Here is an 18978-nt window from a genome sequence, read left to right on the forward strand (position 1 = left end):
CAGGGTGACAGAGATCTCAGCCTTGCATGTACAGCCTCAGAAGCAGAATGAGGAGAAGAAGACTCTGAAAACACTCGACACTGAGGAGATGCTGGTATATTTTAACTTTACCTGGAAGATAACCCAGCATTTGCTCTCCAGCCTTAGCATGGAGATGTGGCTTCGTCAGAGAAAGTGGTAAAGATGCTCAGTGTAGGGAAACATTGAGGCACTTTGCCAAAATATTCATTATGTGTTTGAGAGATGTGGAGTCAGTGCCAGCAGTCTCTGCAGGGAAGCTGCAGACAGTTCAGGATGGATCACAATATAGGAGGTGCCACAATGCTCTTCTGTCTCCCCACTGCTCAGAACTTCTTGCTCCTGGTTGTGGAACTCCTCCTCAGCCTGTATCTGGCCAATCTTCAGCCTTGAGTCTTTCTAGGATGGTGTCTCCTGAGTCATGAGAGAGTCCATTTTCAAGTCCCACACCTAGGGATCCCACTAATGAGTAGCATAAAACAATGTTCCCAACTGTCCTCAAGAGCTGTAGCCCCCCATGACCTGTGTTCCCTTCTCCCATCACGGCTTCATTTTGCTGGTGCCTGGCTTGGGACTCCTTGCCTTGCACAGGAGACTGAACTGGACTGCTAACACATGCTAACAGGCAACTTAGTTAATAGGCAACTTTATTTCCACAACTAAATCAATTTCAGCATTTGTGTTCATGCAGAGGAGGATGATGGGCAGGACAAAGGACACCTTTGACCCTGAGATTGCCTTTGGATCAGCAGGCACTGCCCTGGTATGAAATGGTCACTGTCCACTGCAGCCTGCTCTGGATCCTGTTCATCCTGCTGCTCATGGCTTTTTTCCCATGAGTTCCTGCAGCATCTGGTGCACCTGAGTTAAGAATTCCACCAGTACCTGGTATGGTCGTTGAGCAGGCAAGAGATATTGCGTTGGCATTGGCTGCTCAGAGGGGGTTGAGGTCAAGGCTGGCTCTGGTGCTGGCGTGGCTTTCACAGTTGGGTGAAGAGTGGGTGTAGAGCAGCCTGACTCTGTTGGTGTTGGCTCTGGCTGCTTAGAGGGGGTTGAGCTGAAGGTTGGCTGTGGCGTTGGAGTGGCTGTTACAGTTGTCTGTGGATGTGGAGTGGGAGTAGAGCAGCCTGAGTATGTTGGTGTTGGCTCTGGCTGCTCCAAAGGGGTTGAGATACAGGTTGACTCTGGTGCTGGAGTGGCTTTTACAGCTGGGCACAGGCCCATCTGGACCAGAATCCAGTTGTAGAAGTGCTGAGTGGAGGTGTAGACTCCTGGCCGTTTTGCTCTGGCACAGCCTTTTCCCCAGCTGGTCACTCCAACAAGCCAAAAGTGGCTGTCACTGTTATCTTTGCAGACCAGAGGCCCTCCACTGTCACCCTGAGGGAGAGAAAAGAGGATTAGGGTGCTGTTGAGTGGCTGCTGTCAACACAAGAGGCTTGCTTCTCTCTTGCAGCCCCTGCCACAGCTGTGTTCCTGGCACAAAATGGCTCTGCTCAGGTGCTGGAGTCTCCAGTACCTTAGCTGGGAACAGGGTGGGTGTCTGTGAAGGCCCCTCTTGTATCTGCACAGTAATCCTGGATGGGCAAAGCACAGATGATTCAGAATCTGGACCTCTGGGCTGCTGAGAGCACTGGATGGGCTTTCGGGCAGAGGGGGAGGCCTGGGGAACATGGGCACTTGGCAAGGAAACTCCACCAGTGGAGGGTACCCAGGGCTGGAAAAGTGATTTGCCAGGCAAAGCACGTGGTGATGGGGTACCTTTACTGCTGGGCTGCTCCCAGCATTCCTACCTGGCAGGTATCCATGCCACCCCGTGGGTAGCCAGCACACAGGTTGTGGGTGTGGATGGCCCCAGCATACCAGCGGCTGCTGTTAACGAGATGGACATCCAGGAGACGGACCTTGGCTTCCTGCAGGACATCACTCACACGCTGGGCTGTGAGCACAGCAAGGAATGAGCTCCCAGCAGCTCATTTACAGTTCCACTCCCCTGTATGGGGCTGAAGTCCCTCCCTAGGACTTGGCTTTGCTTCTGGAGCAGCTGTTGAAGTGCTGTGTCCTTTCTGTCTGCCTTTGGGGAGTGGGTCAAGCCCACCTCTCCAGAGGCATACATCCTACACCTGAATTTGGCCTCTGCTGTCAGGAAGCCCAGCCCATTTCTCTGGTGTGGCCAGCTCACCCTCAGGGCACAGGCCCTTTTTGGGAACTCACCTTTAGCACTGGCAGAACCCCAGCCAGCAACGTAGCAGGTTTTCAGCTCTGACACTGTGAGGGAGGCGTTGGGCACACAGGCAAGCTGGACATAGTCACTGCACTCCACGGGCTCGTCCAGCTCCAGCAAGGCGATGTCGTTCTGCTGCGAATCAGCCGTGTAGTGCTGGTGAGCCAGGAGCCGCTTGACGTGGCGCACCTGGGCCTCGGGGCCCAGATGGGTCAGCTGGGTGGCTCCGATCAGCACACGCCACATGGTGACATTCCTGCAAGGCACAGAGAGGGGTGAGAGGGAGCAGAGCCCCTCTGACATCATGTGCTCTTGATGCCTTAGGATTTTAGCTTTTATATTCTTCATATATTTGTAATCCTGCGATTCTTTAGTGTGTAACTCTAAACTCCATATACAATGTTTGCTGCTTATTTCCCATTTTGGTCAGACAAAACAATTCCTCTTTAGGCCTGGGAATCAAGGACACCTCACTGCCTCAGGCCCTGAGAGATGGAAATGAGTGACTTGAGTGGTAAGCAAACTTGGGGTAAATGACTTCATTACCTGAAGCTGTAAATGGAAGATTAACCCCCAATATGCAACTGGACCAAGCTTATAGAAGTACGAAAATCTGTGACTCATTGTCCACTTTTTGGTGTAGCCCCTGGGGGCAGGGCTTTGTCTGCCTGAAATGTACCTGAAGGCCCTTCAATAAACAGAACTGCTTTTTATTACCTTGATTTTGTCTGGCCTCTGTTTTTACATTGTCCCAAAAGGCATCACTGTAGCAGCTCAGCACTTCCCTGCCTTCTGCTTCCCAAGGCAGAGAGGAAAGCAGAGCAGTGAGGATTATGACTGCCCTAGCATGCCTTAGGCTCCAGGAATGCCACATGGAGGCTGCTGGGCCGCAGTGGCATGAGCCCAGCTTTTTGAGCAGTGTCTCAGTTGGGATCTGCGGTGCCGAGGCACTGGGCACACTGCAAGGAGACAGGAGGGGAGCAGCATGTGGTGCTGCAGGCTGGGCAACTGTTTGTGTGGTGTCATTCCTTGCTCCTCCTTACCTGGCCTGGAGGAAGCAGTGGGCTGCTGTGAGGACCCACTGTGGGCTGATGAGGGACCCTCCACACGTATGGCCAGTGCCTATTTTCCTGGGGTCCTGGATGCTGACAATCCAGGGCCAGGCACCCGGCTGGGCCCCTGTGCCAGCCATGATTCTGTAGTCAGCAGCTATGGAGTCGTAGTCAGAAGCCATGGGCCGCTGCCCACAGGTCCCTCTGGAAGCACAGAGTCATTACTGCCCTGCCCAACAGCTGCTGCTGCTCACACTGGCTCTTCAGCACCTGGGTGCTGGCAAGGAGGCTCCCACATGGGGTTTGGGGTGTGGAATGGGGGAAAAGCACCCTCCCTGAGCCTGGGGCCATACCGGCAGGTGTCCCAGGTGCCATGCACAGGCCTGTACACAGCCAGCAGGATGAAGAAGTACAGCAGATTCATCACTGCCAGCAGCATCTGTCAGCTGAAAAAAACAAACTCTTGTTTCTTCCAGTGTAGACACGGACCCGAGTGCCTGCAGCATTTGCATTGCCTGTGGCATCTGCAGCCCTGGGGCTGATGTCACAGAGTGGGTAGTTCCAGGTTCTGGGCATGGTGTTCTCAGAGAGCAGGGAAAGGCCACAGCCTCAGAGAACCCCAGAATGTTTTGGGTTGGAAGGGGCAAAAGGGGTCCCATACCTGGCACCTGCAAAATGACACCATGGGCAGACAAATCTGACACAAAGAGAAAGTCACTCCAAAGGCGGTGCATGTTTTCCCTTGAATTATAAGAGACAACAAGAAAGAAATGCAAAAATAAAAAAAGCAAACACATGATAGGAGAGGCAGGTGAGCATCTCTGGTTCAGGAATTACAAAATGTACTCAATTGCAGATTGTAGAAAATGATCCTGGCATGTACCAGCAGCCAGCACTGCCACCTGAACCCAGCATCCCCTACTCACTGCCCCACAAGTTTACAGGACCAAAGCACCAGTGACCAGCTATCCAACTATCCAACTTAGAACCTGCTCCTGGGTTATGCAGCCTGTGAAGAAAAATAAATTCGCTCACTAGAAAATGAACCAGATCTGAGCTGGGCTTACTCAAAGCACACTAAAGGCAGAGGTGGGTTTCTCCGTGCTCTTTGGGAATTGGCACGTGAACCACAAAGGCAACCAAAGAGAGATTCTCAATTCCAGGGGCACTGCTGAGCACAGCCTCTCCTGACTCCAGCTGGGCTCCAGCCCGTGAGGTGACCTGTGCTTCCAAGCAGAGGGGCCAGAGCCTCTGACCTGCATTGAGCAGGTCTGCCACAGCTCCGTGTCACACTGAGCACTGCAGTGTCCAGCCTTCCCCTGCTGCAGCCAGTCCCTTCCCAAGCTGTTCCAATCTCCACCTCCACCTTCCAGGGGCATCGAACGCTGTTGAGCACATCCAGTGCTCCCTCTGACCTGCAGGGAGAGGAAGATTCCCTCATTTGCCGTTGTGGCCAGTGGCTCCTGTCTGTGACAGATTTTGTGTCCTGCTCGGTGTCCCCCTGCACCGGCCAGGCTGGCTCCGTGCTGCTGGGCCTCTCGCGGTGCCTCTGAGCAAGGCTCCAGCTGAGCTTTCAAAACAGCCCCAATTCCCCAAAAGAGCCCAATACTCCTGCGTTTCCCCCGAGAGGGCTGAAGGGCCCCGGTGCCAGCCTGGGCAGGTTCCCCTGAGGGGGCAGAGGGGCCTCCTGAGGGGCCCTGTACGCTGTTGTGTAGAGGTTTGTAAATCTCAGACTTGTTCCCTGTGGCGAGAGGGCAGCCGTGTTCCGGGCAAGAGGGCTCGGGGCCATGCAGGAGCTGGAGCAGTTCCCACAGGAGCCCCACCTTGCAGCGCCGGCGGGCACAGCTGTGTCACAGCTGAAGTGACATTGCCCACACAGGTTTTTGGATCCTCATCTGAGGCTGCCGTGGGACTTGCAGGGTAAAAGGGCAGTTGTTGCCTAGTTGGAAGTGAGGCTGAAAACATAATTCCTAAATTAACATCAATGCAAATGAAATAAATTGTTCCAGTGCTGCAGTGGTGGTTCTGGTCCCTCCTGCCTGTGCCTCAGGCTCTGCTCTCCCCAGCAGGAGAGTGTTTGGTGGGCCCTGATCTCCAAAAATCTCCAAAAATCCATCTTTGCTGTTGCAGTGTGTCACTGCCTTGTGACAGAACTTGGTGAAACTTGCTGGCCCAGGCTGGGCAGGGGCCAAAGCAGCCAGTTCAAATAGGGGTGATGCCTTTTGGGACTATGTAAAAACAGAGGCCAGACAAAATCAAGGGAATACAAAGCAGTTCTGTTTATTGAAGGGCCTTGAGGTACATTTCAGGCAGACAAAGCCCCCACAGGGGCTACACCCAAAACTGGTTAATCTTCCATTTACAACATCAGGCAATGAAGTCATTTTTCCCCAGTTTGTTCTCCCCAACTCACTTTTGTTTCCATCTCTCAGGGCCTGAGGCACTGAGGTTTCCTTGATTTCCCAGGCCTAGAGAGGAATTCTTTTGTCTGACCAAAATGGGAAAGCATCAGCTGACATTGTATGTGAAGTTTAGGGTTATACACTGAAGAATCTCAGGATTACAAATACACAAAAAATAGAGAAGCTAAAATCCTAAGGCATCAGGGGTGAATAGCAACCAGCTGCAACCTTGGAGCACGAGGAGCACCAAGTGCCTGACTGCTCAGAGGCTGCTCAGAAATGCAGGCGTCCAGAGCATAGCCCCAAACCACGTGGGTCAGGTGCAGCAGGAACAAAACTGCCTTCAGCAACCTTGAGTGGCAATCTGGCTAAAGCTTTGTCTGCTCAAACCTAGCCTAAGCAAGGCTGGAGGAAGAAGTAAATGTGAAGCTGCTAAAAAGCTGCCCAAGAGAGGGAGCAGCTGTGTGGGGGCCTGGCAGCCGAGCTTCACCCAGCGCAGCCTTTAGAGGGTCTCTCTGGTGGTACCAGTCCAGGGTCAGCCTGTGGGTGTATGTTGAGGGCAGATAAAATTCACTGGAAATGACCCTGTGAGAGCTTGTGTGCTTTGCCACATGAGTCTCAGAGGCACAGGACTGCGCCTGGGAGGAGTGGATCAGAATTCCCCAGCAGCCTGTGTGGCAGACAGAAGTGTGAGCAGGCTTGTGACAGCTGTGGGCAGGCCTGTACTCATTGGGCTCTGTGCTTTGGGGAAGGAGTGGCAGCTCTGCAGGCAGTGAACCCCTCTTCATCAGCAGCACAGGGGGAGTTCCGGCGACTTCCACCTGTGTGAGGAGCCATGTGGGTTCCCGTGGCCAGGAGCCATGTGGTTCTGTGACCTCAAGGGGACACATCCCTGTGTGGCCCCCATGTCACAGAGGGGCAGAGATGTGGCACCTCTCCAGTGACAGTGAACTCACCTACCCAATGCTCGGTGGGCTGAACGCAGGAGAGTGAAGGAGCTGGCTTTCAGGATCAGTCAGCTGCTTCCTTTGCTGCTCTTTTGTGCCTGTCTTTTAGACAAGTATTTGGACAAGTAGTTAGACTAGCTAGACAAGTAGTTAGCAAGTAGTTAAACAAGTAGTTAGACAAGTAGTTTGACAGGTAGTTAGACAGTATTGTATAGTGTCCTCTTCAGCTTTCATCCTCTCAGAGGTAAGGATGATTTGACTCTTGGGATAGCTCCTAGAGGAAGGAGATGTGGGATAAAGTCTAGGCTGATTTACGCCTTCCTAGTTGAAGGCTGAGCTCCTACACAGTTGTAGGCTGCCCAGACACAGGCTAGGCCAGCATTCTTACTGGCTGATTCCCTTTCCTTTACTATAGCCTGGGATACCTAAGTAGTCTGTAGTAAGTGTGTAGTAAGTAGGTAAGTAGTGACTGTAGTCTGAGGGGCTGGGCTCGGCCCAGAGTGGCAAAAAGGCCACATTGGCTGCCAGAGGAGGGGAAGTGAGATGGAAAAAGGAGAGCAACAAAGGCAGTAGTTAAGTTAGTGGCTGAAAGCTGGTCAGTCCTGTGGAGGAGGTGGGAAAGCCAGAGAGCTCTGCTGCTGATGCAGTGACTGCAGCAGCAGCAGCAGCAGGAGCAGCAGGGCCTCTTTAGAGAAGGTACCATGCACTGGAGCACTTCAGAAGGACCTTTGAAGCTCCTGTGAACTGGGGCTCTGTCACTGGTCACAAAGATGGGAGCCTGCAGTTCAGCAGCTGGTACAAGCAGCACTGAAACTGTTGATGGCAAATGCTGTTCTCTAGGTTTGATTTATTTGGAGTTTTTATACTTTTGGTGAGCTAGGGTAATTTCTTTGCAATCATGTGATGGGATTGACACTGGTCTCTTTCTGGAGAATGTCCTGATGTCCTTGGTCTTCCAGAGCTTTGCCCTCTGTTCCTGAGAGACGCAATGGCCACAAGAGGGAACGATTTCTGTGAGTAACGGGTTCACTGTCAGGTTTGGACCTTGTGAATCCCCAGACAAGTGACATGACTGGTGGTCAGATCCCAGAATGATGTGCTCAGAACCCAGAGTGAACTCTGGGATGTTTCCTGAGAGCAGGCAGACTGACCCAGGTGTTTATGTTTAGTGACAGGAAAGCACCTTTTGTCTCTCCTTTCTTAGTACGCACAAGACTTTGAAACAGGATTGTTTATAGAGAGGTCTGACATCCTTGAGTTACCTTTTTTTTTTCAGTACTTGAATTTTTTCAACAAGTTACAATCAGTTACGACCAGGGAAAACTTGACTTGGTAAATCCAGTCTCCAGCTCTGGTGAGAAAGGAAGGTACCCCGAGGCCCAGAAATCAGAGTTGGGGTCTGTTAGACTCCTGGCAAAGTAAGCAGGGGAACAGACTTTTCCAACCCAGTAAATTTCAATGGCAGCTCTAGACTTCCCCTGACATGGAGTTGAAGGTTTGAGCTGGTTATCCTGGCTGCTTGTGTAGAAAAGTCCAAGTTTAAATCCGCTTCTGTACCTCGTCTCTTTTCAAATGGAATTTCTCTGCAGTCATTGCTGAGGGAATAGCTCCCCCAAAAAGGATCCTCTTTCCACCGGAGAAGATTTGCATGGTCTGGCAGCAGCAGCAGCAGAGTGCTGGAGCGGGGCTCTTCAATGTGGGCAACACGTGCTTCCTCAACGCTGTCCTGCAGTGTTTGACCTACACCCCGCCACTGGCCAACTACCTGCTGTCCCGAGAGCACAGCAAGGCCTGTGAGTGCTTTTGGGAACCTCTCCTGAATATGTATTCATCAAATACCAAAGATTCCCAGAACCTGGAATTAGATTTAGGAGAACAGCAGCCCTTTGTCAGCCCCATGAGTTGATGTTCTTTGAACACTCAAGCCTCTATAGAAGCCACTTGTCCTTGCCAGCTGTCTTACCCTTCCTGAAGACACCTCTTTCTAGCTGCAAGTCTTTATTCGGGCAAGTTAAAGCCTCCTGGCTTATTGCACAGAAATCTGTTGGTCCAGCATCCCTCTTAAGAACATTTTCCGCACACTAAAATGTCCTGGGATCGTTGGGTCATTGGGAGGAGTGGAGTATTGCACTGGTGTGAAATAGTGAAAGAGGAGGAGGAGGAGGAGGAGGATCGCACTGCTGTGGATATTTGGCTAACCTAAAGACTTTCCCTGTGTCTCTCTTCAGGTCAGCAGCAAGGATTCTGCATGATGTGCACCATGGAAGCACACGTTAACAAGGTCTTGCATTCCCCTGTCAGTGCCATCGTGCCTTGGGCTGTCCTCAAGGTTTTTGGACGTAAGTCATGGCAGGTGACATTTTGACAGGTTTTCTTCCCTTTGTGTATGAGAAGAGGACAAACTTCTTCTTTCTTAGGCATAGGAGAACATTTTCAGCTGGGTATGCAGGAAGATGCCCATGACTTCTTGTGCTGTACGGTCAATGCCATGCAGAGAGCTTGTCTGAGTGCCAGCAGCGAGTAAGCACAGGGCAATCACCCTCACAAAGCTCGGAGCCCTTTGGACTGCTTGATGTGCCGCCATCAAGGGAAACCTAAACCCTGGGCTTTCAGGCCAAGCAAAACTCTTGGAGGAGATAACGCTGTGTCTTATCACTTGTTTCCAGCTTGGACCTCTCTTCTGAATCCACTACCATCGTCCATCAAATATTTGGGGGCTTTCTGAGATCCAGAGGTACGTTTCCACAGCTATTACTCTCCTTGACATTGCCCGTGCCCTTCTGTCTGCCTGTGCTCGACACTTGGTCCTGGGACTGGTGGGACAGGTGCAATGTGTAAATGGGCAATGCCAGTCAGCTTGCCATTGCTGAGCATTTGGATTTTCCCTTCCAGTCACCTGCTTCAACTGCAAAGCCGTTTCTGACTCCTACGAGGCCTTCCTGGATGTTCCTTTGGATATCAATGTAAGGGGCTTTGCGGTTGTGCTTCAAGACATCCCAAGGCCCTGCAGCAGCTTCCCAGAGTCAACACATTTGTCTTAAAAATATAGCCTGTGAACACAAGAGGTCTTGGTTGTGGGTGGGAAGGGCAATGGATAGTGTCCCCCTGCAGAGGCTGTGGCACTGGGCTCTCTGCAGGTGCTGTTTTTAAGCAGCTGGACAAACAGCAATTATCCTCTCTGCACCCTTGATACATCGTCATCCTTCTTCTCTTTGCCTGCCCTCCCGTAACACCTGTCTGGCTCCCAGGCTGATGGGTTGAATTGTTTGCACCACTGATGCCCCTGAACACTGTCCTTAGTTGAACTGAGCGGGGGCACAGGGACAGAGCTCTTGACAGCTCCAGGAGCTGCTGGGAGACGGGGAGGTGTTCAGCGTCTCACTCTCTTTCTGCCTCCTTCTGGATAGGTTCATGGTGGGTCTCTTCAGCGTCAGCTACAGGGCTTTTCTGGTCAGCTTCTGGGAAATGCTTGGGTGAGGGCATTTCCTGCAGCTCAGTGTGCACATTTCTCACTCCTCCAGGCAGCCTCGTCCCTCACTGCAGCTCTGGAAGAGTTTGTGACACCTGAGCAGCTGGACGGTGAAAACTGCTTTAAATGCAACAAGTGAGATGATTACTAAGAACATCCAGAGTAAGACGGGATCCTGTTGGAGTGGGCTGCATGTCATTGAAGAGAAGTCATCTTTCTGTGCAGGTTTACTGCACACAGATGAGATGCAGCTTTATGCAACTATGGCAGCGAAGAGCCTTAGAATAACAAAAGCTGTGTGAGACGGGAGAGGTTGCCTGACCAGCTTGGGGGAAGATTGGGTGCATTTCAGCACTGGGCTGTGTCTGTGCTTGCTTTCAAGGTGTAAGGAGAATGTTGCTGCCTCCAAGAGGTTCACAATCCACCGTGCACCCAAGGTTCTGACGGTGTGTCTGAAACGGTTTGACTGTTTCACCGGCGGGAAGATGAACAAGGTGTGTAACACAAGTGGTGTGAAGCTTTCTTTTCCTAGAGTAGATTTCCTAGAGCTTGTCACAAGCCACTCGTTAGTGATGTTAGTTGTTGGGTAGTAGTTGTCTGTAGCTGCGGGTAGTGGTATGTAGTTGGGTTTGTTGTGTTCTCTCCTTGGGAGAAATGAATTTCCTTGGGAAGACAGGCCAGCGCTCTTCTCCCACAGCGCTGCTTTGGCCAAGAGCAGTTTCCTGCCGCCCAAGGCATTACACCTTGCTATACGAAAAAGCAGCTGCTCATGAGCCGCAAAGATGTATTTCCACACCTCTGGCCCCTGGATGTGGCAGGCTATTCTCTGTCCCAGGTCAGGGTCACCTCTGAGCCCTGCTGGTGTCTCTGTAGGCTGTGGAGTACCCCGAGTACCTGGATCTCCGCCCGTACATGTCCGAGGCCGATGGAGAGCCCCTCTATTACTCCCTGTATGCTGTCCTGGTGCACAGTGGCTACAGCTGCCATGAAGGACACTATTTCTGCTACACAAAGGTAAACAGCAACTTCCTTCCTTCCCAACGAGGAGAAGGCGTGCTGGGGAAGAGGAACTTTCCTGTCGCTATTACCGACAGCCAAGGTTTTGGCCCAGAAGGTCTCCTTAGGGGCTGCACTGGATTTCTTCTGGCACACTCTTTGTTAGGTAGTTTTCTGCCCGTGTTTTTGGTGAGAAGCCATGCAGAGATCCTTGCCTTTATTTTTCACAGGCCAGCAACGGGCTGTGGTACCAGATGGATGATGAGTCTGTGGAGGTTCGTAGCATTGACACAGCTCTCAGGCAGCAAGCCTACCTGCTGTTTTATGCCAGGTGAGACAATGGAACAGGCTGCCCAAAGAAGCTGTGGGTGCCCCATCCCTGGAAGAGTTCAAGGCCAGGTTGGATGGGGCTTGGAGGGGCCTGGTCTATTGTAAGGTATTCCTGACCATGAGCGGGAGTGGAACAAAAGGAGCTTTAAGGTCCCTTCCAAGGCAAACAAGTGTGTGAATTTATGGAATGGAGGCTGTAGAAGGTAGAAAGATGAGGTTTTGCTGGGACAGGAGCAGGCCGGGTGGGAATACTCTGGTTGACCTTTACATTTGTGACCTTGGCTAAGTCTCTCTGTCATAGAAACCTCTCTGAGAAAATGACTGAAGCCCAGAAGAGGCTGCAACAACAGCCCTAAAGTGAGATCACTCTTTTTTTCTCCAGATGCTCTGATCTGAGGCTTGGAGAAAAGGCTTCTTCCTCGCTGGCACCATCATATGCGCCATCCATCCTCAGTCAGTGGGCAGCCTGCAGCAAGCAGGTGGCTTCTGTAGTCCCACAGGTTTTGCCTGACAGGACAAAGGTAACTGGGGAGGAGGGTCAGGGCACCACAGGAGCTGTGGATTTCTTTCAAGGATCTAAGCATTTCTCCCTTTTTCCCTGGCACCCTGCAGCATTCTTCACAGCCACAATGCTGCTTCCTGTCAAAGCATGCCACCTGCATCCATGCCATTTGTGTGCCTTTGGCCCTTTGGCCTTGGCAGCCCTCCAGAAGGGCCTTTGGGAGGCTCTGAAATGTGCCCTCCCAGAGCTTCTGGGGCTTCCCCACTGACTCTGGCCCTTTCAGGAGAGAAGGGCAGGAACTCTGCACAGCTCTCTTTCCAGGACATGGTGCTGAGTGTGGAAGACCCTGGCCAGGAGGAGGCGCAGAGCGGATCCCCACTGTGGGGCAAGGATGCCGACAGCTGTTTTTTGGACACCGCAGACTGTGATGACGCCACAGGGCCTCCTCCAAGTTGTGGCAATGATCCCATTGATGCTGCAGCTTCAGGGCCTTCCAACAGGAGCTTGGAGTCGGCCTGTGGACGTGGGGATGCTTGTCAGGAAACCCTGCTGATACAGCAAGAGACAAGCAGTTCCGTGTGGAGCGGCTACGACCTCCGCAGCCGCTTTGTGCAGCACACAGGCTTCAACTCTTCATCAAGGAAGAGGAGGAGGGAGACAACGAATTCTCCCTGTTGTGACCAAACTCCTGTAAATTGTGCAGTTCCAGGGCCCTCTAGCACCAGCCTGAAGCAGGCTGCCATGCTTCGGGCTGGTCAAGAGCAAATCCAGCCTTGGTGGAACGAGCAGAGAAGATCCCCAGAGCAGGGCTGTGACCTCCATGGCCACTCTGGGCAGGGCACAGACCAGCAGCCCTCTCTGAGCAAGAGGAGGAGAACAAGTCCTCCAGGATGTGACAAAGCCCCAGTGGATAATGCAGCTTCAGGGCCCTTCAACATCAGCTTCCAGCAGGCTTGTGTGCTCAGGGCAGCTCGGGAGCAATTCCAACTGAGGCTGAGGGAGCAGAGAAGCTGCCCGCAGCTGGGCTATGATTTCTGCCGCCGGTTTGTGCGTTTCTCAGCCCACCACCGTTCTGTGAGGAAAAGGAGGGTTTGTGTGCCCCAGAGACGCAGGTCAGGGAAGCACTTAGGGCACTCTAGGAGTGCTGGTGGCAGATTGTGGCGCTGGCTGAAGCAGAATGGGAAATTAACACACCAAGTTTTAGCAGAGCTGTCCATGTTTTTCTACGCCCATTCCCAAAGATGAGGGAACAATTTAGTTCAATGGCTGATGATGCCATCGACTAGTCTAGAAGGTTTTAATTAGTCTAGTCTAAAAGGCTTACTAATTCCCAGGAGGAAGTGAGCACAGAGAAAGGAGACCAGCAAAGGCAGTAGTTAAGTTAGTGGCCGAACGCTGGTCATTCCTGTAGAAGAAGGTGGGAAAGCCAGAGAGCTCTGCTGCTGATGCTGTGAAAGCAGCAGCAGCAGGTACAGCAGGGCGTCTTCAGAGAAGGTACCATGCACTGGAGCACTTCAGAAGGACCTTTGACGCTTCTGTGAACTGGGGCTCTGTCACTGATCACAAAGATGGGAGACTGCAGTTCGGCAGCTGGTACAAGCAGTACGTCGTCTCTTTTCAAATGGAATTTCTCTGCAGTCATTGCTGAGGGAATAGCTCCCCCAAAAAGGATCCTCTTTCCACCGGAGAAGATTTGCATGGTCTGGCAGCAGCAGCAGAGTGCTGGAGCGGGGCTCTTCAATGTGGGCAACACGTGCTTCCTCAACGCTGTCCTGCAGTGTTTGACCTACACCCCGCCACTGGCCAACTACCTGCTGTCCCGAGAGCACAGCAAGGCCTGTGAGTGCTTTTGGGAACCTCTCCTGAATATGTGTTCATCAAATACCAAAGATTCCCAGAACCTGGAATTAGATTTAGGAGAACAGCAGCCCTTTGTCAGCCCTATGAGTTGATGTTCTTTGAACACTCAAGCCTCTATAGAAGCCACTTGTCCTTGCCAGCTGTCTTACCCTTCCTGAAGACCCCTCTTTCTAGCTGCAAGTCTTTATTCGGGCAAGTTAAAGCCTCCTGGCTTATTGCACAGAAATCTGTTGGTCCAGCATCCCTCTTAAGAACATTTTCCGCACACTAAAATGTCCTGGGATCACTGGGTCATTGGGAGGAGTGGAGTATTGCACTGGTGTGAAATAGTGAAAGAGGAGGAGGAGGATCGCACTGCTGTGGATATTTGGCTAACCTAAAGACTTTCCCCGTGTCTCTCTTCAGGTCAGCAGCAAGGATTCTGCATGATGTGCACCATGGAAGCACACGTTAACAAGGTCTTGCATTCCCCTGTCAGTGCCATCGTGCCTTGGGCTGTCCTCAAGGTTTTTGGACGTAAGTCATGGCAGGTGACATTTTGACAGGTTTTCTTCCCTTTGTGTATGAGAAGAGGACAAACTTCTTCTTTCTTAGGCATAGGAGAACATTTTCAGCTGGGTATGCAGGAAGATGCCCATGACTTCTTGTGCTGTACGGTCAATGCCATGCAGAGAGCTTGTCTGAGCGCCAGCAGCGAGTAAGCACAGGGCAATCACCCTCACAAAGCTCGGAGCCCTTTGGACTGCTTGATGTGCCGCCATCAAGGGAAACCTAAACCCTGGGCTTTCAGGCCAAGCAAAACTCTTGGAGGAGATAACGCTGTGTCTTATCACTTGTTTCCAGCTTGGACCTCTCTTCTGAATCCACTACCATCGTCCATCAAATATTTGGGGGCTTTCTGAGATCCAGAGGTACGTTTCCACAGCTATTACTCTCCTTGACATTGCCCGTGCCCTTCTGTCTGCCTGTGCTCGACACTTGGTCCTGGGACTGGTGGGACAGGTGCAATGTGTAAATGGGCAATGCCAGTCAGCTTGCCATTGCTGAGCATTTGGATTTTCCCTTCCAGTCACCTGCTTCAACTGCAAAGCCGTTTCTGACTCCTACGAGGCCTTCCTGGATGTTCCTTTGGATATCAATGTAAGGGGCTTTGCGGTTGTGCTTCAAGACATCCCAAGGCCCTGCAGCAGCTTCCCAGAGTCAACACATTTGTCTTAAAAATATAGCCTGTGAACACAAGAGGTCTTGGTTGTGGGTGGGAAGGGCAATGGATAGTGTCCCCCTGCAGAGGCTGTGGCACTGGGCTCTCTGCAGGTGCTGTTTTTAAGCTGGACAAACAGCAATTATCCTCTCTGCACCCTTGATACATCGTCATCCTTCTTCTCTTTGCCTGCCCTCCCGTAACACCTGTCTGGCTCCCAGGCTGATGGGTTGAATTGTTTGCACCACTGATGCCCCTGCACACTGTCCTTAGTTGAACTGAGCGGGGGCACAGAGACAGAGCTCTTGACAGCTCCAGGAGCTGCTGGGAGACGGGGAGGTGTTCAGTGTCGCACTCTCTTTCTGCCTCCTTCTGGATAGGTTCATGGTGAGTCTCTTCAGCATCAGCTACAGGGCTTTTCTGGTCAGCTTCTGGGAAATGCTTGGGTGAGGGCATTTCCTGCAGCTCAGCGTGCACATTTCTCACTCCTCCAGGCAGCCTCGTCCCTCACTGCAGCTCTGGAAGAGTTTGTGACACCTGAGCAGCTGGACGGTGAAAACTGCTTTAAATGCAACAAGTGAGATGATTACTAAGAACATCCAGAGTAAGACGGGATCCTGTTGGAGTGGGCTGCATGTCATTGAAGAGAAGTCATCTTTCTGTGCAGGTTTACTGCACACAGATGAGATGCAGCTTTTTGCAAATATGGCAGTGAAGAGCCTTAGAATAACAAAAGCTGTGTGAGACAGGAGAGGTTGCCTGGCCAGCTTGGGGGAAGATTGGGTGCATTTCAGCACTGGGCTGTGTCTGTGCTTGCTTTCAAGGTGTAAGGAGAATGTTGCTGCCTCCAAGAGGTTCACAATCCACCGTGCACCCAAGGTTCTGACGGTGTGTCTGAAACGGTTTGACTGTTTCACCGGTGGGAAGATCAACAAGGTGTGTAACACAAGTGGTGTGCAGCTTTCTTTTCCTAGAGTAGATTTCCTAGAGCTTGTCACAAGCCACTCGTTAGTGATGTTAGCTGTTGGGTAGTAGTTGTCTGTAGCTGCGGGTAGTGGTATGTAGTTGGGTTTGTTGTGTTCTCTCCTTGGGAGAAATGAATTTCCTTGGGAAGACAGGCCAGCGCTCTTCTCCCACAGCGCTGCTTTGGCCAAGAGCAGTTTCCTGCCGCCCAAGGCATTACACCTTGCTATACGAAAAAGCAGCTGCTCATGAGCCGCAAAGATGTATTTCCACACCTCTGGCCCCTGGATGTGGCAGGCTATTCTCTGTCCCAGGTCAGGGTCACCTCTGAGCCCTGCTGGTGTCTCTGTAGGCTGTGGAGTACCCCGAGTACCTGGATCTCCGCCCGTACATGTCCGAGGCCGATGGAGAGCCCCTCTATTACTCCCTGTATGCTGTCCTGGTGCACAGTGGCTACAGCTGCCATGAAGGACACTATTTCTGCTACACAAAGGTAAACAGCAACTTCCTTCCTTCCCAACGAGGAGAAGGCGTGCTGGGGAAGAGGAACTTTCCTGTCGCTATTACCGACAGCCAAGGTTTTGGGCCAGAAGGTCTCCTTAGGGGCTGCACTGGATTTCTTCTGGCACACTCTTTGTTAGGTAGTTTTCTGCCCGTGTTTTTGGTGAGAAGCCATGCAGAGATCCTTGCCTTTATTTTTCACAGGCCAGCAACGGGCTGTGGTACCAGATGGATGATGAGTCTGTGGAGGTTCGTAGCATTGACACAGCTCTCGGGCAGCAAGCCTACCTGCTGTTTTATGCCAGGTGAGACAATGGAACAGGCTGCCCAAAGAAGCTGTGGGTGCCCCATCCCTGGAAGAGTTCAAGGCCAGGTTGGATGGGGCTTGGAGGATCCTGGTCTATTGTAAGGTATTCCTGGCCATGAGCGGGAGTGGAATAAAAGGAGCTTTAAGGTCCCTTCCAAGGCAAACAAGTGTGTGAATTAAGGAAATGGAGGCTGTAGAAGGTAGAAAGATGAGGTTTTGCTGGGACAGGAGCAGGCCGGGTGGGAATACTCTGGTTGACCTTTACATTTGTGACCTTGGCTAAGTCTCTCTGTCATAGAAACCTCTCTGAGAAAATGACTGAAGCCCAGAAGAGGCTGCAACAACAGCCCTAAAGTGAGATCACTCTTTTTTTCTCCAGATGCTCTGATCTGAGGCTTGGAGAAAAGGCTTCTTCCTCGCTGGCACCATCATATGCGCCATCCATCCTCAGTCAGTGGGCAGCCTGCAGCAAGCAGGTGGCTTCTGTAGTCCCACAGGTTTTGCCTGACAGGACAAAGGTAACTGGGGAGGAGGGTCAGGGCACCACAGGAGCTGTGGATTTCTTTCAAGGATCTAAGCATTTCTCCCTTTTTCCCTGGCACCCTGCAGCATTCTTCACAGCCACAATGCTGCTTCCTGTCAAAGCATGCCACCTGCATCCATGCCATTTGTGTGCCTTTGGCCCTTTGGCCTTGGCAGCCCTCCAGAAGGGCCTTTGGGAGGCTCTGAAATGTGCCCTCCCAGAGCTTCTGGGGCTTCCCCACTGACTCTGGCCCTTTCAGGAGAGAAGGGCAGGAACTCTGCACAGCTCTCTTTCCAGGACATGGTGCTGAGCGTGGAAGACCCTGGCCAGGAGGAGGCGCAGAGCGGATCCCCACTGTGGGGCAAGGATGCCGACAGCTGTTTTTTGGACACCACAGACTGTGATGACGCCACAGGGAGGAACATGGGCCCTCCAAGTTGTGGCCAGGATCCCAAGGATGATGCAGCTTCAGGACCTTCCAACAGGAGCTTGGAGTCGGCCTGTGGACCTGGGGATGCTTGGGAGGAAACCCTGCTGAGGCAGAAAGAGACGAGCAGATCCACGTGGAGCGGCTACGACCTCCACAGCAGAAAACAAATTCTCCCTGTTGTGACCACACCTCCTGGTGACAGTGCAGTTCGAGGGCCCTCCTGCAGCAGCTTGAAGCAGGCTCCCATGCTTAAGGCTGGTCAAGAGGAAATCCAACCACGGTGGAGAGAGCAGAGAAGATCCCCAGAGCAGGGCTGTGACCTCCATGGCTGCTCTGGGCAGTGCACAGACCATCCCTGCTCTCTGAGCAAGAGGAGAACAAATCCTCCAGGATGTGACAAAGTCCCAGTGGACAGTGCAGCTTCAGGGTTGTAGTTCATTTATTTAGTTTGGTTAAGGATTTGTTGAAGCTTGTTAGGACATTCTTCTTCCCCCCTGTTGATTGTATTGGTTAGGCCCCAGTTGTCAGTTATGTAAACCCCTCCTATTTTACCTGAATGTTCCCTGTCAATCACCTTAGGCCTGCTCCTACCCCCCCATCCATCATTGTAAACCCCACCCCTTCTTCCAGAGCCTTCTGTATCAATCAGTTATATCTCGAGGCCCCACTGGTTACTGTATCTTGCTCCCTCCCTCTGTGAATCCCTATTAGTCCGGAAGGTGTGATTCCCTCCCCTTACTCCTCCTCTCAAGATTCCCCATTGGTCTACAGTTGGTACCCTCCCCTGGAGGTCAGGCCATACTTAACTCCTTGCACAGCAATGCTCAGGGCTCTCTTGGACCTGGATCCCTTCGAGTGTGGACGCCTTGTTTCCGTGACTGAATAAAACCATTGCTGGGAACTACAATCCAAGAGAGACTCCTCTGCTTTCTTGTCTCCACACCTGACGCCGTGCACCACAGAGCCTGGAGTAGCCCAAGACACTGGAGGGGTCACTGAGGGAAAAGCCTACTCCCCAGTGATTCCGCACTCCTGGCGTTCACCTGCGCCAGAGTGCAAAGACCACCATAGAGCCAGCCGGAGCTCCGGTGCAGTACAGCGTCACTTCAGGGCCCTCCAACACCAGCTTCAAGCAGGCTCGTGTGTTCAGGGCTGTTCAGGAGCAATTCCGACTGAGGCTGAGGGAGCAGAGAAGCTGCCCACAGCTGGGCTATGATTTCTGCTGCCAGTTTGTGTGTTTCACCACCATTCTGTGA

General features: G+C 52.2%; 3 protein-coding genes across 3 annotated transcripts; 2 read left to right on the forward strand and 1 right to left on the reverse strand.

Moving 5' to 3' along the window:
- Nucleotides 1-710: 710 nt before the first annotated feature.
- LOC102103033 (acrosin-like) lies at nt 711-3730 on the reverse strand. Its single transcript, XM_005531557.2, has 5 exons — nt 3645-3730; nt 3283-3495; nt 2230-2495; nt 1809-1954; nt 711-1395 (listed from the first exon to the last, which is right to left on the reverse strand). Exons 1-5 carry the CDS (start codon nt 3728-3730, stop codon nt 838-840), a joined length of 1269 nt encoding a protein of 422 aa, XP_005531614.2. The 3' UTR covers nt 711-837.
- A 4558-nt stretch (nt 3731-8288) lies between these two features.
- LOC148182461 (ubiquitin carboxyl-terminal hydrolase 42-like) lies at nt 8289-12617 on the forward strand. Its single transcript, XM_088067898.1, has 12 exons — nt 8289-8433; nt 8869-8940; nt 9037-9160; nt 9307-9374; nt 9533-9603; nt 10162-10244; nt 10492-10603; nt 10983-11123; nt 11336-11436; nt 11818-11888; nt 12221-12460; nt 12553-12617. Exons 1-12 carry the CDS (start codon nt 8289-8291, stop codon nt 12615-12617), a joined length of 1293 nt encoding a protein of 430 aa, XP_087924024.1.
- Nucleotides 12618-13634: 1017 nt separating this feature from the next.
- On the forward strand, nt 13635-18978 carry LOC148182462 (ubiquitin carboxyl-terminal hydrolase 17-like protein 6). Its single transcript, XM_088067899.1, has 12 exons — nt 13635-13776; nt 14203-14274; nt 14371-14494; nt 14641-14708; nt 14867-14937; nt 15493-15575; nt 15823-15934; nt 16314-16454; nt 16667-16767; nt 17149-17219; nt 17552-17976; nt 18775-18978. Exons 1-12 carry the CDS (start codon nt 13635-13637, stop codon nt 18976-18978), a joined length of 1614 nt encoding a protein of 537 aa, XP_087924025.1.

The sequence above is a fragment of the Pseudopodoces humilis genome, chromosome 29 (assembly GCF_049639895.1).
Source record: "Pseudopodoces humilis isolate 2021_Gansu_Grassland_sample_001 chromosome 29, ASM4963989v1, whole genome shotgun sequence".
Lineage (NCBI taxonomy): Eukaryota > Metazoa > Chordata > Aves > Passeriformes > Paridae > Pseudopodoces > Pseudopodoces humilis.